Source organism: Empidonax traillii, unplaced genomic scaffold (genome assembly GCF_003031625.1).
Source record: "Empidonax traillii isolate 1590-97213 ecotype Southwest subspecies unplaced genomic scaffold, ASM303162v1 scaffold82:size1209730, whole genome shotgun sequence".
NCBI lineage: Eukaryota > Metazoa > Chordata > Aves > Passeriformes > Tyrannidae > Empidonax > Empidonax traillii.
Genome location: NW_020955275.1, coordinates 57,249 through 78,202, shown reverse-complemented (window position 1 = coordinate 78,202; position 20,954 = coordinate 57,249). Strand labels below are relative to the sequence as shown.

The following is a 20,954-nucleotide window of genomic DNA, read 5'->3' as shown; positions in this document are numbered from 1 at the left end:
CAGTGCATCAAATAAAGAAGAAAATCATTGCATATCTCTGCACAGAAAAGGAGGTTCTTAATACAATTTTCTCTGTGTAATAATGGACATTTTTCTACCCTGGTCTTCATTTTCAACTAACTGTCCTCCTTAGGATAACAGACTAAATTCTCTCTATAGCTAATCTTGGTAGTTGGTGGCAGAAAGCTGATCAGCGTCTTACTGAATTGCACAAAGTGATCACCTGCCTTCAACAGGCTTCTCTGCTGTGATTCCTAATTGTTTGCATCCCCTGAAAAATACTAGTGTCTCACTTCTCCAACACGCATGAAGTGTCACAATAAAACGGAAGTTACTGTTTTTCCAAAGTTATTGGCAATGCCAAAGAGCTGGCAGGGGAAAAGTATGCAAGTCCTTGCACTGCTGAAACAGGTTGAGAGACAGGGAAAAGGTCAGGATTAAACAGTAGTTACAGAGACTGGAATCATCACAGAATTATCAAAGTTGGGAGAGAACTTGCAGATCGTCCGGTCCATCTGTCCACCTGGCACTACCACTGTAAAACCTAAACCACTAAACCCAATCACCCAGCACTGGATCTAGACGCCTCTTGAATACCTCCAGGAAGGGTGACTTCACCGCCTGCCCGGGAAACCTATTCCAATGTCTGACCACGCTGGGAATGATTTTTTTTTTTTTTTTTTTTAACTATCTAACCTGAATGTCCTCTGTCTCAGTTTAAGGCATTTCCACCAGTCTTCTCACTGCAGGCACGGCAGAAGAGACCGGCCCCCAAGTGGCTACAACCTCCTTTCAGGGGGTTGACAAGAGCGACGAGGTGTTCCCTGACCCTTCCCGATACGAAGTTCCCTCAGCCCTTCCCCGTAAGACATGTTTTCTAGACCTTAGATCAGAGATACCTGTGTGAACAACAGGCGGGCTGCCCACGGCTGGAAACAGTTTTAGCGTCACCCCGCCAACCCCAAGAAATCGCGCAACCAACCAAACAAAAGCATCGCCGGGCCGCTCCGAAGGCCGGCGGTGCAGCAGCGGTGCCCGGGGGGCACAGCGGGGCCGGGGCCGGGGCCGGGGCCGGGCGGGGCTGAGGCGGCTCCCTCGGGCCGGTCCCGCCGCCCGCCCGCCGCTAGGGGCGCTGCGCGCTCCCGCTGCCGGAAGCGCCGCCTCGTCCCGCCCGGCCCCGGCGGGGCGCGGCCCGGGGCGCGCCGTGTCAGCGCGGCGATGCCGGGCAGGAAATCTTCCAAGGAGAAGAAGCGGCGCCGCTCGCGCTCCTGCTGCCCGGAGGGAGCCCCGGGGACGGACGACAGCGACAGGAAGCGGCGGAGCACCGAGTCCAGCCACGCTGTCCCGGAGGTATCGCGGGCGCTCCGGGGGTCCGGGCGGTGCTGTCCTTCCTGAGCTGTCCCTCCTGTGCCGTCCCGGGCGCGTCCCGACCCCGCTCCGGCGGCAGAGGCCTGCGTGTTTTCCGTGCCGTGGGATGGCTGCGGGAAGGGCCGTCTGAGGGCGGCTGGCGGCACAAGCCCCGGGCCAGGGGGTTCGGTCGCGGCCCGTCGGTGCGGCTGTAGAGAGAGCAGCACAGACACCCATGGCAGGCACAGACACCCATGGCAGGCACGGACCGGACCGCCCCGGGAGACCAGTCTGTGTTGTCCCGTGTGAAAGGGGTGTTAAGGGATGTGGGGCACAAGCCCAGGGGTGGCCCTGGTCGTGGTGCTCACTCTTGGAGCTTTGTGAGTCTGCTCAGGAGGTGTTCGAGGGCGAATAGAAAATTGCGAGTACCTGCACGTCTGAGTGAATTCTGAGGCTATCAAAATATATTTCTAGCTGTTTTTTTATTATAATTATAATTATAATTATTATTATTATAGAAGTAATGCATTGATGTACAGAAGATATATTTTCTAATATTCTAATATTAAGTCCATCTTTAGTCCCTGTGTCACACAGGGAATTATGTGCCAATGTCTGTCTTAGCAGGGTAGCTTTAAATGATGAACTCTTGTGTTTTAATTCCACAGCAAATCAGAGGGATGTATTTCTTCTGCTTTGAAGTGTGCTTTCATGTGTAAGCAACAGTTAGGTATTTGCAGATAATATTTCCCAGTTAATGTTTACAAGTACTCTTTGCCTCTTGAAGATTTAAAAAAATTTCCCTAGCATAAGGATGGTTTCAGTAATCAAAAATGTAGACTCTGTAACGTGGTTACCTTGCAATGTGAAACACTGTTTGGAACCTGAGAAGTCCATGGTAAGATGTACCTTGCTATTATGAAGGGAAAACTATTGCAATCGTAAGTGAAGCTGTGAGTTTCTTCTCTAATTCACTAAAAAATGTGAAAACTATACTTGCCCTTCTTGATTTTAGGAAGCAAAATGCAATGTACCATCTGGAGAAAAAGTGGAAGAAACTGAACAACCCAGTGATGTAGAAGAAGGAGGATTAGATCTCACAGTGTCACTCAAACCTGTCAGTTTCTACATTGCGGACAAAAAGGAAATGCTTCAACAGTGTTTCTGTGTCATAGGGGAGAAGAAACTACAGAAGATGCTGCCTGATACTTTAAAGGTACTGAAATAAACTTAAAATTGATATACCTGTAATGAACTTACACAATATGCTTGTGTAAGAAAGCATATTTATCTCTCAAGTCTGGTGGATTTACAATTTAAAAGCTGCCTGTATATTTCTTCAGTAGTCTCTGTCAAGTCAAGTACTTTTCTTAAGTAAAGAAGTTTTCCTAATCTGGAAGTGAGAGTGTTTAAGTATTTGCTGTAGTTATTCTAGATTACTCTTTTTTTCTACTGATCAGCCACTGCTGAACTGTAGATTTTTTTTTAGACTGTCTCTCTGTACTGTTTAGTTAAATACAAAAGGAGTTCCATAACTGCAAAGAGTAAATTCAGTAATTTTGTTTGCTAATTAATATGTTGACTTGTTAATAAAATGTTGATTTCTGTTTATGTCAGCTGGTTTTCTTTGTATGATATTAAAGTACTGTCTGAGATAAGAAAGTAAAACGCATTATTGATAAACAGCTTCTGAAGCTGTAACTTCTGTGAACTAAAGCTGGTGTTTTACTGGCTTTGAGATATGCCTTTTAAATCTTGTGAACAGCAGCACGTAGAAAAAAATAAGTTGGGCTGACAGCCTGTACAGAAGAAGAGACTGCAGTTGAAGTGCCATTTGTATGATGTTTATAGTTTTAAAATTTTTGTCTCTAGTTTTTATCTGAATGAGTTGTGTCTTTAATATAAGTGAGGCAGGATTTTTTCATTTTAAACATGTACTGAGTTGCATACAGTCTCGTCCATTTCTCATCTCTGGGAGAAGAAAAGAGGTTGATCAGCTGAAAACAAAAACATTACTAAGTTTGTAAGACAATTGCCTGATGGTGTAGAATCAAACCTACTGCAGGATTGTGAGTGTTAGAATATGTTCAGCGCTTCCTAATTTTGTAACTTGTATGTGGTGTCATAGCTCATTTGAAAGTGTGAAATTACCATGTTATGTCACCAAAAGGTATGATAGATATATTGAGCATGAGAAGTGGATCACAGTTTACATATTTCTTTTATTTTCAGTGTTGTGACACACAACTGTTTGTGTGTTGTCAGTAGCAGTATTTTCTTCAGTTTGTGAACTTATATCCAGCAGTTCGCTCTTTGCACACTTAATTTTATCATCTGTCTCCTTCCGAGTGATGGAAAATTAGGAGTAACTGGATCTGCAATTGTTTGCGGTTCCGTGCTTCACACGTATGGTCTAGTATTTATAATGCTCAGTGTTGCAGCTGCAGTGGAAACTCCCAGCCACACATCAAGGAACTGATACTGTGTATTGCTTAATTTTTCAGAGAAAAACTACACATATGCTATTTCTGGGAGTTGTCAAAATTGGAACATCTAGTTTTCTACAGCAATTGCATCAATGCAGATCAGAACACGGGAGGGGCTTGCAATCCACGCTAACTCTTTATTCATTACAATTGCAGCACTGCTTACGTTTATAATTACTCTTTCTCAGAATTTTTTAGTGGTTTGTGGTCTGTCTTATCTGTTTTCTCAGAACTGTTCCATGGATGAAATCAAAAGGCTTTGCATGGAGCAGTTGGAGCTGTTATCTGAAAAAAACCTGTTGAAGATACTTGAAGGTATGTATGAAACTTTTAGGCTTCACCATACACCAGAAAATAGTCTGCCTCAACAGGATTTACACTCTTTCTAGCTACTTTATATACGTATATATCCTTACACACACTGTTAAGTGTATATTAATGTAATTAATTTTAATTAATTTTCTTGTTTGAAACTGTGTATATCTAGGCAGGATGGGAGCTGATTCTGATACTGACGAGGAGGCAAATGGAGGAGACAAGACTGGAGACGATTCAGTCAGTCAGTGAGTAAAAGAAAAAATACTTAAACTTACTTTAGGAAGATTTAACAATACAAAGATTTTTCATGAGAAATGATAAAATATACTATTAAAAAACCCTAGTGCTATATCCTTAATGAAGTAATTACTTCAGTTGAATGACCATTAGCTGTGACCGTTAGCAAGCACTAAACTTACAAACATGAACTTGTCACTTTATAATATTAAATGTGTTTTTAAGCACGTAACTGGGTTCCTAGTGGCATACCACCCATCAGCCGAGTTGTGGTAATTAGATGTTCACACTTGTAGCCTGCAACAGAAGGCTATGGTTTAGGTTAACTGCCTTTATGTGAGCTAAAGCAGGTTAAGTAACCCCTTCCCACTTAGGTAAGTGAATTTTGTAAGTATGTTTTTATTTCAGCTTTGATTTATCCTTTCCATTTTCTTTCTGGTCCATCATCCTGCCACAGTTGAAGCAGCACTGACAGTCAATGTCCTCTGTTAGGGATGATATAGAGTGTATCTCAAGAGCAGAAACTTCTGGTTTCTTATTCTTGACATCTGTCAGTTTTGTAAAGGCCAACATTTTTTAGCCTTTTCTTAAAATGCTTGTCTGTTTATTAAAGACCATTTCTTTGTCAGAAAGAGTTTACCTGTTTGATAGTTTATGTGGAAGTAGTGAAGGGGAAAAGAAAGTTACTAGTTATCATGCACAACAGATCAAATATTATGAGACTAACTTGCTTATAGAAAATGAATTAGCTTTTATGTTTTCAGTACTGACCTGATTTCAGCTGGTCCACAGATTCAACGCACACTTAATAAACCTCTGAGTACAAGACAATGCACCTGTGTTGAGCAGAATCAAGTACCTCTTAGCTGCTGGTTTTGTTGGTTTATCTAAACCTACTGAACAGGAACAGTAGTAGTATCAGTAATCCAATTTACTGTTGGTAGGAACCCAAATATCACACTCTGGTCAGTATTTTTATTTAACGGAGACCTGGCTTCTGGTTCTGTCTTTGATTCAGAGCAGCCTGTGCAGTTACTGAATGAAGTAATTTTCTTTGATTGCATCTCATCATGTAAATATACTAGAAAAGAGAGCGATACTAAATTATGTTTCTTTTTTTTTTTTCTCATGATACAATTTTCATACCCTCTGACACTATTTCTTTTAATGTTCCATTTGGAGCCCATTTTGTTACTGTATCCCTCTTTGCTATTTGTTGTTTACATGATCTGTAAATAGTCTGTATTAGGGCACATGAGGGTAATTTTCTTATTTTGGACATTTCTTTCTACTGGCTGTTTAAAAAGCAAATAGAAAAAACAAAATATTACAAAGTATGCTAAATATATGGTCTCTGTGTAAAGGAGTCTCTGTTAAGTGATTGATGTCTTGCCAGGGAACTTCTAAATAGAATGAGAAGAAAAACTTTTTGGCTAAATAAACCATGAAAAATGCCCCAGGATTTTGATTTCTGGAGAAATTACATGTTGGGTTTGTTGTTTGGTTTTTTTTAAAGCCTAATTCACAAGCTCTTTACTATTGCAAAATACATTAAATGTTCTTTATCTTCAAGAGTTATGGCAGAATTTGTTCTGCTAGATTTCACTGAGGTGGTTCTGTATGTGCTAGATGTATGCTACTATTGAGATGTATTTATGACCCTTAGTTACACTAGATTGGTAAATTCTTGCTTATGTGGAAATTATTTGAGCTGGTAAAAATCTAAAAAGAGGAAATTAATGGATGAAACACCAAAGTAAGAAAAGCAAGAGGGCTTTGCCATTTTTAACTAGTGGATATCTGAAGACACCACTTAAACTATTTGCCCATGTCAAGTAGGAAGGTTTCAGTAACTGACAGCAAAATCAAGAAAAAATTGTGTTTTAAAAAACTAAAAGAAACTGAGGCTTGTTCATCATAGTTATGGGGAAGATTGCTTCCTTTTGCAGTGGTTGAGGTACCTCCTGCTCTTGTATCTCTGTCTCTATCCTGATAGTTTAAGATTTCAGACCCCTTCAAACTGGGCAGGCAAAATGTATTGGTTTAGGAATTGTGGCTTTTCTTTTCCCTTTAAAAAATAGTGTGCTACACACATGGGTGGTATCTGAGAACCATAGCTCATGGGTTCAGCTGTGTGCCATCAGCACCAAAAAAAACAAAATGGCAAAGCTGTTTGGATGATAGAAAAATAAAGGGATAGGAGGAAATGAGGAAAATTAAGATTTTATGTTAAAGTCCAGCACTCAGTAAGCAGACCAGTATTATGGTTTTACAACTGTAAATGGTAACCAGCCCTTTTTACTAATTAGGGCTAATCTTTGGGTGTTAGGGTAACTTCTTTGCAACCTGTGTGTAACTAATTATAAATGCAAGTTTGCAAAACTTCAGAAAATGTGTTTCATCAACAAGTCACCAAGCAGAGAAGCTAAACATGCAACCATGAAAACATAGTGAAAATTGCATTGCTAACAATTTTGGTTGTTGGTAATCATTAGTATATTTATAATTGTAGTCTGAGTTTAAGTGGGTGAATTTGTCTTCTCCTGGAAGAGAAAAGACTTTTCATAACAAGAAGGGCATTTTCTCTGTTTATATTCTCACTGTTGGTTCTTCCTAGATTATCTTTGTTACTTGTGGTTTTTAGGTGATTGACTTCTTTTTCCTGCATTCTATTAAGGTTGTAAAATCAAAGCATAGGGCTTTTTTGTTTTAAATCTGGCTTGTATTAGTTGTTTTCATGGTAGTGTAAACGTGGAAAGGGAAAAAGTGAATAGAAAGTCTTACTCTAATCCAAAATGTTTTAACTGGTGGAAACATCAGTTTGCTTCTCTCATTTTTGTCCTTAAAAAAACCGCAGACATACCTCAGCAATATGCATATATCAACAGAAATCCAGAAAGTTTAAATCAATACGTCTCAAGAAATTACAAGTATATAAAAATTTATAGGCTTCCTTAGAAGGGTATAGTTTGAACTACGTCTTCCCCCACCCTGCCCCCTAAAATAGATAAATGACTCTCTGTCTCTAAAGATCTGCTTCTTGTCTGCAATAGCTTAAAGTAGCAGGGCTTTAGAGAAGTTTCTCTAGGTACAGGGAGAACTGCAAAATCCAGATCTTTATCTGAAACTTTTGGGTGGTATCACATCTAATTGTAAATTTAATCTTCCTTTGTATTTTTTTTTTTCTTGCTCATGTCCTCGTTGTACAACCAAAGTGGAAGCCCTGGGGCTTTTCCCTAAATTTCAGCTCTATCAAAGTTTCCCATGCTTCCATTAACATGTGAAACGTCTGCTCTTTTGTCACTGGCTTCTTCTACATTAAGCATTAGAAATCTTGCAATAACTATGCAGAAGAACTGAAGAGGCAGGGCCTGTGTTTGGCAGTAACTGCAAATTGCTATTGCAATAATTTATTTCATTACTTGTGAGCTCTGTAGAGATTTTTGTCTATGCAGTTCTCACATTTTTGTTACTGCTTCTGTGTTACTATCTGCAATGGAGTACGGTTAAACCAGGAGAATTACTGTATACCAAGCTTCCAGTTAAATGTCAGATATTTAATTGAAAGAGCCAAATAATGTCTTGCAAAACCAAATAATCATTCTTCCCACCGCTTTCAAGAGTTATATTCTTGAGCTATTTCTTCCCTGTTACCTGAATTGACTTTTTAAATATCCTCCTGCAGAAGGAATGAAAGTAAGTTAAATGCCGTAATAGCAAAATGTTATTGAAAGAACAAGCATGCTAGTATTATTATAGTGATCATGTTCACGTGTGTGTGAATAAAGGACCTTTTGCTTTCAAAATTTTAATGGGCTTATTTTTTTCACTGAATGAAAATTTGAAGTATAATATTTGCTCTTTAAAGAATTTATGGGCTTTTTATTGCTTTGCAGTCATAAGTGCAGTTTCTGCTTGTTTTCTTTTAGAAACGCTGGTGGTTTAAAGTTTTGCCTTGTTCTAACATGTTGTTCTCCTGGGTACTGGGCTGTTCACAAGAATGGAATTGCCATCTGGTATTTGCCCCTGTGGGACAATTGGGTTTTCTTCACCATTTGGAATCTCTGGAACAACAGGCTGCATGAGTCACTGAGTAGATGCATTAGCATTTGGCTAATTTGGTTCACTGTCTTCTGTTCCTGTGGTGTCCTCAAACAACACCTGTAACAGGACTGATGGAATTTTCATGGCTCATTAAACTTTTTGATTAGCATCTTTGAGATACCTTTCTTAAGGAACACTACTTTATAAGAACTTTTTTCCCCTTACTTTTTTAATTGCTTCCTGATAATTATTTTAGTTCTCATTTGTCATTGAAAACTATCCTTGGAACAAAATTGGCAAGAATCTGACAAGGACTTGGGATTGTAAAAATGTTTTTTAGACTTTGAACTAAGTGCAAAAGCAAATTTTAGTTCATGACAGTACATCATCTTTATGTCAAGAATTGCAGAGGTATTGAACTCAACCCTCACACAGGAGATTTAGGTGAATGTTTCTTAGTGATAATTGAAAGCCCAGTAAGAAAGTATCAGCATGACTGTCTCTCATGTTTTCAGACTTTCTTCTAGTCCACTTCATTAAGTTATATTTTTCCCTCACAAAACTTTCTCTCCTGGTCTTCAACCCCAATTACCAATGGAACTTGGTATCCCAACCCCCATTATTGCAGTGCTACTGTCTTAATCCTTAGCCATCCACTCCTGTGGCCAGTAGCCCTTTCCCTAACCTGTGCTGCCATCTTACCTCACTTTGCATAATCTACTGGAGTTGTGGTCCCAATTAACCCTCAAACCCAAATGCCTTTGACAGCTATGCAAATTCCTGTAACAAACTGTGTACAGAATCCACATGTGTGAACCCAGGTAAACATTGCACTAGTGTGGAGCATGCCAATATGAAGTGTATGCTCTATATAAAACAAGGTAAATTTAAATTTACATCATTTGTCATCATCAAACTCTAACTGTAGTTAGCTTCTTTCTGCTGAAAAGATAATACTGTGAAATTGTTGTTCTGTTTAAAAAAATAAATTAAAAATACCAAGTTTATTGCTTGGAAGAGGGACTTCGAACTTAATTGTCATCCCTGAGGGAGAAGTGTCTTTAAAGACTTATAAAAAAAGGGAACTGCAAATAACTGTTGTCACTAGAAAGAAGAGGGTATTAAATTTGTATACTGTCCCTTAATTTTAGATTAGCATATCTTCTGCTCCCATTATTTGAAGACATGATATTGTGCTGTGTTTTTTTTAAATCTAAACCAGAGTATAGATGATTACGGAAAAAGTATTTTTCACTAGCAAACAAATAACACAAGGTTAACAGATTGAAAGTAAAACTGAACTGAAGTGCATCTGGTGGGCCAGTAGATGGTGCAAAATGTCTGCCTGTAAAAGGAAGTCGTGGAGGTTCACCAGCAATACAGTCCAATCCCATCAATTCTGAGAGAGTAAAATGTGCTGTTAACGTACTTTTGGGTTCTAAAAATTCTTCTGCTTACAGTAGGTAGTCTTTAAAGGCATGTGGTTTTGCTATGATCATTAACAGAGTGAAGGCAACAGGGGGAAACCTTACAACAAGTTTCAATATGTGAATTTTTTCAGTTGATAATTTCTTTTTAAGTGGCTGTTAAAGTGGGTGTAGATAATTTCACAACCATTGTTTGAATTGTAGAAGTCACTGAGCTTTCTGGCAAAGAGATTATTATAATTCCTCATCAGACCTCAAGGTGGTACCAGAGATGTGAAATTTGTTGCCTGATACTACTGGTGCAAGATCAGGCTTTTTCAAGTGACACATTCCTGTCCAGTGCAGAGCTGACTACTCAGTTCAAAATGATGAACCATGTGTGTGAAGGAGGACGGGGTAGGAGCAGGGGCAACCTAAGCAGCTTCTGCTTAGGGGTATATCACAACCTTATTTTGGTCAAGAGTTAAGTGACTAAGTATAACAAATTGCTAGGAGTTGTTTACCAAATCAGATGGTTCATTCCAGATCTGCTGACCAGTAGCTGAGTAGCTGGACCAGATCCACAGCTCTCCCCAGCTACTGGCACACAAGCCCACAAGGTTTGTATCCCCACTGTAGTTGCTGCTCAGACCTCCTTGTGCCCATGGGCCTGTCCAATGGCAGGAGCAGGCCTGCGATTGTCCCCAGGGGCTGACACTCAGACTGTTGATCTCTGGGGTGTCTGGTGTTCCATTAGGGTCCCTGAATTTCCCTACTTGCAGGGCGTGGTCTATTTCAGGAATTCACCTTCTGATTTTACAGTCTATTTGATACCTTACTCCCAGTACAACTCTCGTTGTACTTGTTGGCTAGACTAGCCTCAGGTTTAAGGGTGAATTACGAGCCTCTGCATACTGATGCTTGACATTGAAAATCCTGAGAGAAGCATACATTTTTCATTCCTTGTCGTTTCCAGCTGAGTTGACCAAGTAGGAAAACAAGCTGAAAGGATATCACTGAGTTCTGAAAAAAATTCGTCACAGTAACTACTCTATTCTCAGTTTATCGTAATGGTGTTGGGCAGTACATTTCTCTTTCTTTTATTAAGGTGTGTAACATTAAAAAATCTATTTTTGGGGATGCTGTGTGCATTATGAAAATAGCTCACATTCTCCATAATCAATTATTGCATGCTACCTACACACCTCTTTTCCAATCGCTAAAAAAAGTTGATTTGTAGCCTTTGCCTCTTCAGAAAAGGAAGTAGAAATGAAAATAACTGCCACTCAGACCAAGATGTCCAGGAATATAACAATGTTCTCCTCCCTGACATAAGTGTTGGACACCTAGAAAAAAAAAGCAACTTAGACAGCGTGGGGAAAGTAGATCAATATTCAATTTTAGGAAAACCCTTAAGGCCATTACTGAAAAACAAGTTGTTAGTCGTTGTATTTACACCTGTGATTCCAGAATACTGCGTCTTTTTTATAATGTGAAGCTCCCACAGGCAGGGTAGTTGCATTGGTTCCATATTACTATGCATGAAACCGGTGCCACACCAGCAGGGCCCATTCAGGAATCGGGCAATTCTACTGTTAAAATGCTCACTAAACGTGGCATTTGAACTCTTCCTGTGATTCTGGGTCCTTCCACCTGGGTCCTTCTTGCAAGTTTCAGTGTATTTTGGAGTTTGTATAACTAGGAGATGTGAAGTGTATAAATCTTTAAATAGAAGGAATAGAGGCGTGCAGGTACTGGATACAATGTAACAGCTGAGTTGCGATTTAATTTTTAAAAGTATCCCTTTGTGAAACAGTGAGATTGTGGTGTTGGAGAGGTAGGTAGTGGTGGGTAGTCATAACTTTGTGAAAATACCTTTTACTTTCCAAGTAAAATGGTAAATAGTATTTGAATGCAGCAGAAACTATAGTTTCTCCAAATCATTTAACTGTGTGACAATTTATGGTGAGTTTTAGAGAAAAGCTCTTAAACGAGAAGCTGTAGTTCCTCAGCTATAATTGCTGAGGATGGTTACTCTGACAGACTAGGTTATAGTGGAAATAATTGCTTTATCCGTGTGTATTACTAGGCTAAGCAGAAAAGATTTGTTTCAAGTTTGTTTTGTTTGTTCAGATTAGCACTCTGTATGTTCCTACTGCCTTGATTCCTACTGCAGTGGGCTTATTGGGCCTACCACCTCATAATTTCATTAGTTTCTTTAAAAAGTTTACATTAAATTGTAAATTATGCTGATTAAAATGTGTTCTTAATTTTTTCCAGACAGGACAACAGTATAGACTCAACTTCTTCTCTGAGAGAAGACAGCAAGCTGGAAGGTCAGGAATCAAAACAAGGTATGCAGTAGAGAAAGCTGAAATTTTGTTTTCTCGGTGTTGCTCAGTGACTGATTCCAGGTTATGCACTTGTCTCTTGTGAACAGTAGCTGCAGTCACAGGGAAGTATTCTCTTAGAAATCAGGTGGTGTAGGGTTACAACTTCTCCCCTGAGCCCAATTCCAGAAAACGTGATGGGAACATTGAAGAAGACATTTTAGGAACTTTGGCTTCTTAAGTCTGTAGGAATGGAGAGTTTTTTGTGTCTAGAAGCAAATTGCAGCTTTTCTAAGTTTTCTAGTTCAGCTTCTTACAAGGGTCATTTTCCTCTTCATGTCTCGTTTTTCAACTGAAGAGGAACTTCAGTCATTTAAGTTTCTTGATATGTAGGTGATTGCTATTACTATTTGCCGAATTCTTTGAGTGTAAGTTTTACTCAACATTGAGATGATCATGTAGAGTTTTACTCTACATTGAGATGATCATGATACAGTACTCTGTTTTTGCCTTCATAGAAATCCATTATAATAATTGTTTGCCAAAGGGCTGCTTATAATTTAGTTACTTCATTCAGTCTTGATATATGATACCTTGCCTTGTTTGATTGTGCAGAGCTGAGGTCCAACAAAATGGTGCTTGACACTCACCACTCCTGTTAACTGGCATATTTTACTTGAAGTCAGTGTCAATAGAAGTACACATTCAAGTCTTTGAATCACTGTGGATGAACATTTTGTCTTCTGCATCTTTTCTTTTTAAATGCAAAAATACAGTGGGTGAGACCTTCAGTGACTGGCAGATTAGAAGATGCAAAGGCAAGAAAGTTATTGGTGCACATTTGAGTACTTCCTACACAGGGAAATAGTATTTTTAACCTGCAGCAGTATTTTTTATTTCTGTCATTAAATCAGCACTGTATTATAACTGCTGGTAGTAGTTTGTGCATGGAGCACTAGAACTGTAGGTGTTTCTGTCTCAGTGTGTTTATTTTCATTTGGACTAGCTGTGTGCAAAAACATCAGAAATAGCTTTTCCAGTCAAAGAATGTTGCAACTTCTAAGCTTGAGTTCTCTTTTGCAAAGATGTAACATTATTTGTATCTTGCAACTTCTTTTTCACAATTAAGAATGCTTTTCTAAAAGATGTCTTTTGTAATTACTTTGTGAAATGTGTTCTTTTTCAAAGTAGTTAGTGACAGGAGTTAAATGGAGAAGGAAAGAGTAATAATAAAAGCATCAAAACTTCTAGGAGTGAGTTGCTATGACTTTGTGAGGAATCCTTTAAATGTTTCTTGCTGTACTAAATGGAGGGATCTTAGAACTGACAGATTTCCTGCGGATTTCTTCCAATTTTGTGATATCAAAGGGAATTGATGAGGGTTGCAGGTGATTGCATAGTTGTTTCTCATGACTTAACCAACCAGAGTATCATGATGGCTTTGGACAATAACAGTGGCTCTACTCAAGATGTTATCTTTAAAAAGCTATTAAGAATATCAATATAAGTTAAAAAGTATAACTCCAGTCGTTTTTCTGCCATGCAGCCTGAGATGCAATGGGAAGAAAAGGACAAAAAGAGGATAAGCAGAAGAGTGGATAAAATAAAATTTAAAAATGAAATTAGGTGTTGTAAAGTGAATTTTGCAACTACAGATGAAGGAAAAAGTAGAATTTATCAAAATGAAAAAGATAATGAGAAACGCCAGCCCCAATCTTTACTACTGTGTAAAAAATACAGCTGCAAAAGAGGGAAATAAAGCCCGTTAGCTCCTTAAACATCTGTAGGCCAATAATCTTGTAGGAACGCTGTATTTTACAGTACTGGAGGTTCCAAATTCTGAATAGAGCACATAGCTTTTCTGCCTAACTTCCTCATCCTTATGAAGTCTGGGACAATCATGAATGACTTAATATTTCGTTTCTTCTTAACATGGCCATTTAATTCCAAAAAGAATCCTATGGTGGGCTGAGCCCACCCAGCAGTAGGCACATGCCAGTCCCTCAATTAATTGTTCCTCAGTAGGGTAGAGGAGATGATTGGAAAAGTAAAATGATAAAAACTCAAGAAGACAGGTTAATAAGTGAAGCAAGAGCTGTGCACTGAAACAAAGCAAAATTAGATAATTTTTCACAACCTCCCGTTGGCAGTCATATTTTTAGCCACTTCCTGGAAAGCGGATCCTCAGCATAACAGTTACTTGAGAAGACAATGTAGGAGGTGCCTCATACGTTAGCTGTGTATTTTCCCAAATATACTCTATTTACCAATATTTTGACCAGTTTTTGCAATCCAGTAAACATGTGTTATGAGGTACTAGATTAATGACTGTTTAAGATCCTAAATGAGGAGTATATTCTCAGGGTAAACGTGCAGTATTCTTAAATCTGAACTTAAATGCTGTTACAAATCATAGCCTGATATGGAGTGATCAGGAGGGGGTATCTGAATATCTTTTTTAAAGTATCTATGGTAAAAAAAAAAAAAAAAACAAACCTTTAATCCTGAATGAGTAAAAGCCTTGGATTAAAGCTTTAAAATGTATCGTTTATAAAACTACTCTGAGATATTTTCTTCTTTCCTCCCTTCCCTTGTTTTTTAAGCAGAGAAATTGCATTTATAGTTTTTCAAGTGATCAGTGTTGATCTTTTTTTTTCTCACACCTACAGGATGGCAGGAATGTTGTAAACCCTGAGAAAAATAGATATTTCCTAAGGTTTTTTGGGCACTTTTCGTGAATTAAAGCCAAATTCATGTGGGTACAGTAAGGCATATTAAAATGTTTAAAAAAAGATTAACGTTTTTTCTAAAGCCTTATTTGTTCTTCTTGTGCAACTGGTAAAAATGGTATTAACAAAAGAATTATAGTCTTAAGAATCAGTAACTTTATTCTAAGAAGGAACCAATCCTACTGTAAGTTTCCATAGATAAAAAGGTTGGTGAAGAATTAATAACTTCTGAGGCCAGTGTGTCAAAAGCAATAGTCTCTCTGTATCTAGATTGTGAGAACATTTACCCACGTTCTTTTAGACCTTTGCTTTTATTTTATTGCACTGCCTCTTCTAACTACATTTTTAAAAATAGACTCCAACTTTCAGTCACTATTAAAAGCTAAAACCATAAATTCCTCCATGTTTTTATCAAGTTAAATACATCTGGAATACTTTGATAAATTCTGAATAGTTACACTATTCAGTGTAGATGGAGTTTCCATTAATTTTTAGTGCTTTGCCTGACTACAGTGTCCCACTCCTCTTAAAATACGTAAAATAGTTGAGAACGACTTTCGAAAGTTGCATTTTGAAAATTAAGTTTACTTAAGAAATAAAAAAACAATAATTTTGCACCACAGAAGCTTTGGTATATCTTGTGATATAAAATCTTATGACATTTTAATCAGGAAAACAGGTCATGTAACTTCTTAGGATAGAACAAATTTTCCTGGTACTACTGCTTAGCTATATAGCATGTTCTTTTAAATTGGGAAAAAAATGCATTAACAATTGTGTAAATTAGATCATTCTTAAAAGCTGAAGGAGGAAAAAAAAGGAATTGGTTGTCCTATAATCATAGATCTTTTTACCTCTCTCTTAATCTGTAGAGTAATCCTTTAAGTAGAAATGATTTTGTAAGTTGAAATAAAAACAGTTGTATTAGGCAACTACGTGATTGCTGTGTTTGTGTTGCAGGCAAGGGAGAAGATAGTGATGTCCTCAGCATAAATGCAGATGCATATGATAGTGACATAGAAGGCCCATGCAATGAAGAGGATGGCCCAGATGTGCAAGAAAACACTGTCAGGAGTGGAGCTGGTCAGATAGATGACCTTCAGAAGGACATTGAGAAAAGTGTGAATGAGATACTGGGGTTGGCAGAGTCCAGCCCAAAGGAGCCCAAAGCATCAACCTTACCTGTTCCTCCATCAGAAGATGTTCAGCCATCAGCACAACAGCTGGAGCTTCTGGAGCTTGAGATGAGGGCCAGAGCTATTAAGGCTCTGATGAAAGCTGGGGATGTAAGAAAACAGCCCTGAGATTGCTTAGGTTTAATTTTCAGTATTTGTTTCAAAGAAGGTGACATCTGTTCTCTTCAGTGCTAATGTGTATTCGGGTTGGGTATGACATTCCTCATTCAGACTGTGCTGTGTATCCTGACCTGTGATTCAGTGGTTTTGTTGCCTTTAGAGTGCTGCTTCCATACCATGCATGAGCAGAGGCTGGTGCTTTCCTGAGATAAGGTGTCCTTTTCCTGGGTCATTTCCTCAAGGAGTCCCTCAGCATATGCCAGGAACCTGGTGCCTTCCAGAAAGCTTTTTGTGTCAACTTGGAGTCATAGAATGGTTAGGCTTGGAAGTGATATGAGACTGCTTGTTTCTCCTTGGGGCCCATCTCGTCATCATGTTGGTATTCTACTTAAAATGAGTGATAATTCATTTAAAAGAATACTTAATTTCTTGAAATTCGACTTCCTGAATGGAAGGATTTTTACCTTTCAAATAAATCGTTAAACATGTTATTTTCAGAGTTATGAAAGTGCCTGAAAGAGACACAGCCTGTCATGCAGTTTTGTCACTCTTGTCCACAGTTTATCTTCTGTGTTATAACTGAAATAAAGAAAACATTTTTTTTCCTGACTGTAAAGCTTTTCCTTTGAATATTTGTCATAATATTTAGCAATCAAACAATTGAGAGGACCTTGAGCTTTTAACGTTCAGATAATGTAGTCATTTCATGTACCCTGTAAGTAGGAAAATCCACCTAATTTCAGTATAAATGTTTGTTGGGGTTTTTTTAAAGAAATTTAATTTATTTATGAGGTTTTAAAATAAAAATTGTATTTTTATCCATTTCAAGGGTATTTCTTTATAAGTAAATTGAATTTTAAGATTAATTTTCATGGTGTAATATCTTACAACAATTAAAATTATTTTAATTTTTTTTCAGAATTAGTGCTGGTCTTGTGTCTGGCAACTAATCAATTGGATATTAAAATATTTGTGTGGTGGTTTGCACATGCACACATCAATTTTTCTTAAAGGTATGAAGTTTACAAATGTAGCCTTTGTTAAGTAAAATGATATATTGTATATTTTTACTCCTGAGCTTTCCTTGATTGATACTTAGAAAGCAAATTACATACTTTGCAACAGTAGCATAGGTAATTTCTACATGCTATTTTGTAATATTACTACAAACCTTGTTCTATTCAAATACTATGTCTTGTATATATACCTTGTGGTAGTTTTAATCTAGGCCTTCCCTGGTTACCAGTTTGTAACCAAGGAAGGGGCAGTGTTCCCAGTATTCCATACGATTTTTACGTAAATCGTGGTATAAATAAGAGGAGAGGAGCAGCCTTCGTTCTCCGCCGGAGTTCGGGAACAGTGGGTCCCTGCATTGGTCTCGCTTATCTAAGGCTGAGGCCTGCAGCATCCACTGACCTGCCATGTGGAAGCTTGGAGAGCGCTGGCAGTGTCTGCCAATCCTGCTTCCTAAGGGACATGGTGAGATTTGTTTTACTAGTTATTTTACTAGTTCTCGGGTTTGATTGTGCATATCTATTCGGTGTCCCTTTTTGTTTCCTTTTGTCCCTTTTTCCCCTTTCCCTATCCCTTCGGGGGGTGTTTGGATTCCCGTTTGCTGTGTACATAACATCTTAACTGTAATATACATAAAATATATTTTTTATATAACTAGCTTCGTTTTCGGGTTCTTCAATTTGCATAGTTTTTTTTCCTTTGCCCTGGGGGAAGTAGAGAGGGGGGAAGAGAGGGGCTGCTACTGGGGGGTTGGGCATTTGGCAGGGAGCCAAGTCCGAACCATCACAACCTCTTTTAAGGTTTACAATGTTCTTTTTCTCCCTCCTTTTTATTCCTTTGCTTCTTTCCCTTTATTCTCTATTTTCCCCTTTTTCCTGTTTCTTTTTAAACCCTTTTCCTTTTCTCTATTGGTAATGAGGTGCATTTTCTTCAATAGCAAGCTTCTTGTATATTTCTTACGGTATAATTTATTTCCTCTAGAATCAACAGTATTATAAAATGTGAAAATTTAATTATAAACTAAATGCTTCATTAAATACACCTGAGAAACTTTGTGTCCATTCACTAAGTGATGGCAAAAACCTGAGTAAATTATAACTGACTGTAAAGTTATCCAGAGTTACCCACATTCTATTGTTTTTAGCAAATTGAGAGTGAAAGTAAGAATGTATATATATGTATACACAATTCAAAAAGTAGTTTTACTGTATTAGAATCTCTGTGTGTTGTCTTCAGTTAATTTCATTTAATTTCATTTTATTTGAGTCCAGAGAGAAAAAAAAGTAATCAGAACACAGCTGGCAGAACCTGGATGTGCTGTGTTCTTGTTTGTCAAGGAAGGCTTGTGGAGCTATGTTAGACTTCAAAAATATGTTTTACTGCTGCTATACTTAAATCCTTAAGGCAATGAATATCTCACTTTGCCTGCTCTGGAAATGAAAAAGCTTGCCTGCAAGGGCATTTTTTTGTCACCAGAAGAGGGCATGCAGGCACATGTATGAATTCCCTTCAGCGATGCCACAGAGTGACACGTTTGCAGTTGTTTGGCAACTAGCATACTGCTAGCAGTAATGATAAACCAGAATGTAGTTGCCTTCTACTGCCTATTCTCTGGAGGTATATGACATTTAGTTCTGAACTGACATTCAGTTTCCTATTGGTTTCCCAGGCCACCTCTAAAAGTTTGTTTTGTAGTGTGTTGAACTGTTAAAGGTTATTATTTCAAGGTCTGTTTCAAGAAGTTGCATATGTAGTATGACAGAGAGGAAACAGGTTTACTATGCATGTGACAGAAGTTTTGTAATTACAACCTAATTAAATTTGAAATTAAAATATGAGAAGGATTCCAAGAAAATTAAATTAAGCTGTTTACAAAAATAATATAAAGTGAAAAACATGTGAGATACTTAAATGATTGATTACACAAGTGCTAATTCCCTTTTAGTATATTGTATATTTAGTATATTTGCACTATTGCTAAGCAGCAATAGTACAAAAGATCAGCTAAATTATGTGGTTCTTGCATTGATTAATATCACTGAACAGTTATAAGAATCTAGTGTATTTAAAATAGTTATTGTACAGCTGTTTTGTTTTTCACTTTTAAATATGCCTGTAATTTTTCCCCACAGAATAAATTTATTATTTCACTTGGAAGAAGAGGCAATTTGTATGTAAAATGAAGTCATGAATTATTTATGAAACCTTGAAATAATGTTACTGGGTTTTGGTCAACTGTTTTGATGGGAAAAATGTTACACGCTGGGTATTGGTCAGCCTGAAAAAGATCTTGATTATATTCTAGGCTGCAGCAATAGTTTCTAATGAATTTTGGCTGTCCTCATAGATGTAGCACAGTACTTTTTTGAGGAGGAAGAGGGTTGGTTATGTTTGCATAGGGTAAACAATAAGATATGACTCCACAGAAAGCCAAAAGTATTTATTTTTGTTTAGAAGCTTTGCTGTTATGGTAATTTCATAGAAAAAATAATTAGATTTTATGATGAGAATTTTGAGAGACAAATCACAAGCATTACCTCAGTAAATAATTAGTTCCATTTGTAACACTCTTTTCATTAGAGTGTTTGCTCTCAAATATATCTTGCCTAAGAGAACTGGTGCTGTAAATTCTTTTTCAGCTATGTTGTAAAATATGTTCTTTGCTGTTTAAAATGATTGTAATTATGAATTGTAGTAAATAGAAGTTTTGTTAAGTGATCGACTTCAGGTAGCTCCTAAGTGGTAGAAAGTAAACATAGGGGAGTCAAACAGTCTGTGTAGGTGATGTAGGATGCTGCTGCTCTAAGTGGATGCTGCCAAATGCCACATTAGATATGAGCAGTTTGCCTTGTGAATCACCAAAGGCTTCAGCAGGGTAGCACTTTCCCGCAGCCCTGTCTATTGGAGCATGGTTTCAAAAACAGCAGCCACTTTGGGGGAATCTTGTAATGGGACAAAGTATTTTCTCACCAGCTGATTCTTTACAAGGTCATAGCATTAAAGATTGTAAATGGTTGCTTGGTTATTACTATTAATTTTACATAGTAGTTTACAAAAGCAGCTACCCCTAACTAAAGTAACTTTTTTTTTTTCCCATCTGTGGATAAGGCTTGCTAATGGTTTTCTAAAAACAGCAACTGAAAAAAGATTTTGTGTGCATGAGTGCATAGTAAGCTGTTGTATTTTACATGCCCATATTAAAATTATAAGCACTGATTTAGCTTTATGAGATCACTGGTGCTGGTAAATATGCCCTTTTCACAGAAGATAATTGAAGATTAATTGTGAAATAAGACCTTTAGTCAGGAAGGGAGATGAGGTGGTTAATTAATGCAGAAACATAAAGAAGAACAGCATAACTTTAGGAGCATAGACACCAAATTAAAAACTGATTATGCAGTCCTACAGTTTAGACCCAGTAATAAAAATCTTCATGTTTTTTGCTAAGTCAATTTCCAAAATATACACACACACACACACACACACACACACACACATATATATATAAAATGTTTTTTCCCCTTGTTTGTGGTCAAGTATAAATGCTGAAATATCAGAATTTTTTTGGTTTTGGAGGGGTCAAGTCTCAGGTTACATGAGCCTTTCTTAGCATTAATATTAAAATATGTAAACAGAATACATAGAAAAGTGAAGAAAAATCTGAGGCTTTTAAGAAGGTTTAGCCACATACCACTTAATAAATCTGACTCTATAGTGAAACAGGGGAAAGTTTAAATCTAAGTATTGT

The 20,954-nt window shown here is 37.7% G+C and overlaps 1 protein-coding gene across 1 annotated transcript; it reads left to right on the top strand.

Annotated features, from left to right (window-relative positions):
• The first annotated feature begins 1,181 nt into the window (after positions 1 to 1,181).
• Positions 1,182 to 17,290, top strand: CAAP1 (caspase activity and apoptosis inhibitor 1). The gene is made up of 6 exons (XM_027881001.1): positions 1,182 to 1,350; positions 2,363 to 2,563; positions 4,064 to 4,148; positions 4,321 to 4,396; positions 12,119 to 12,192; positions 15,858 to 17,290. The coding sequence occupies exons 1-6, from the start codon at positions 1,219 to 1,221 to the stop codon at positions 16,199 to 16,201; spliced, it is 912 nt and encodes a 303-aa protein (XP_027736802.1). The 5' UTR covers positions 1,182 to 1,218; the 3' UTR covers positions 16,202 to 17,290.
• The last annotated feature ends 3,664 nt before the right edge of the window (positions 17,291 to 20,954 follow it).

Coding starts and splice junctions, on each gene's coding strand:
- CAAP1 (XM_027881001.1), top strand. CDS start 1,219: ATGCCGGGCAGGAAATCTTCCAAGGAGAAGAAGCGGCGCCGCTCGCGC. Junction 2,564..4,063: donor TGCTGCCTGATACTTTAAAG/GTACTGAAATAA, acceptor CTGTTTTCTCAG/AACTGTTCCATGGATGAAAT. Junction 12,193..15,857: donor AGGTCAGGAATCAAAACAAG/GTATGCAGTAGA, acceptor TTTGTGTTGCAG/GCAAGGGAGAAGATAGTGAT.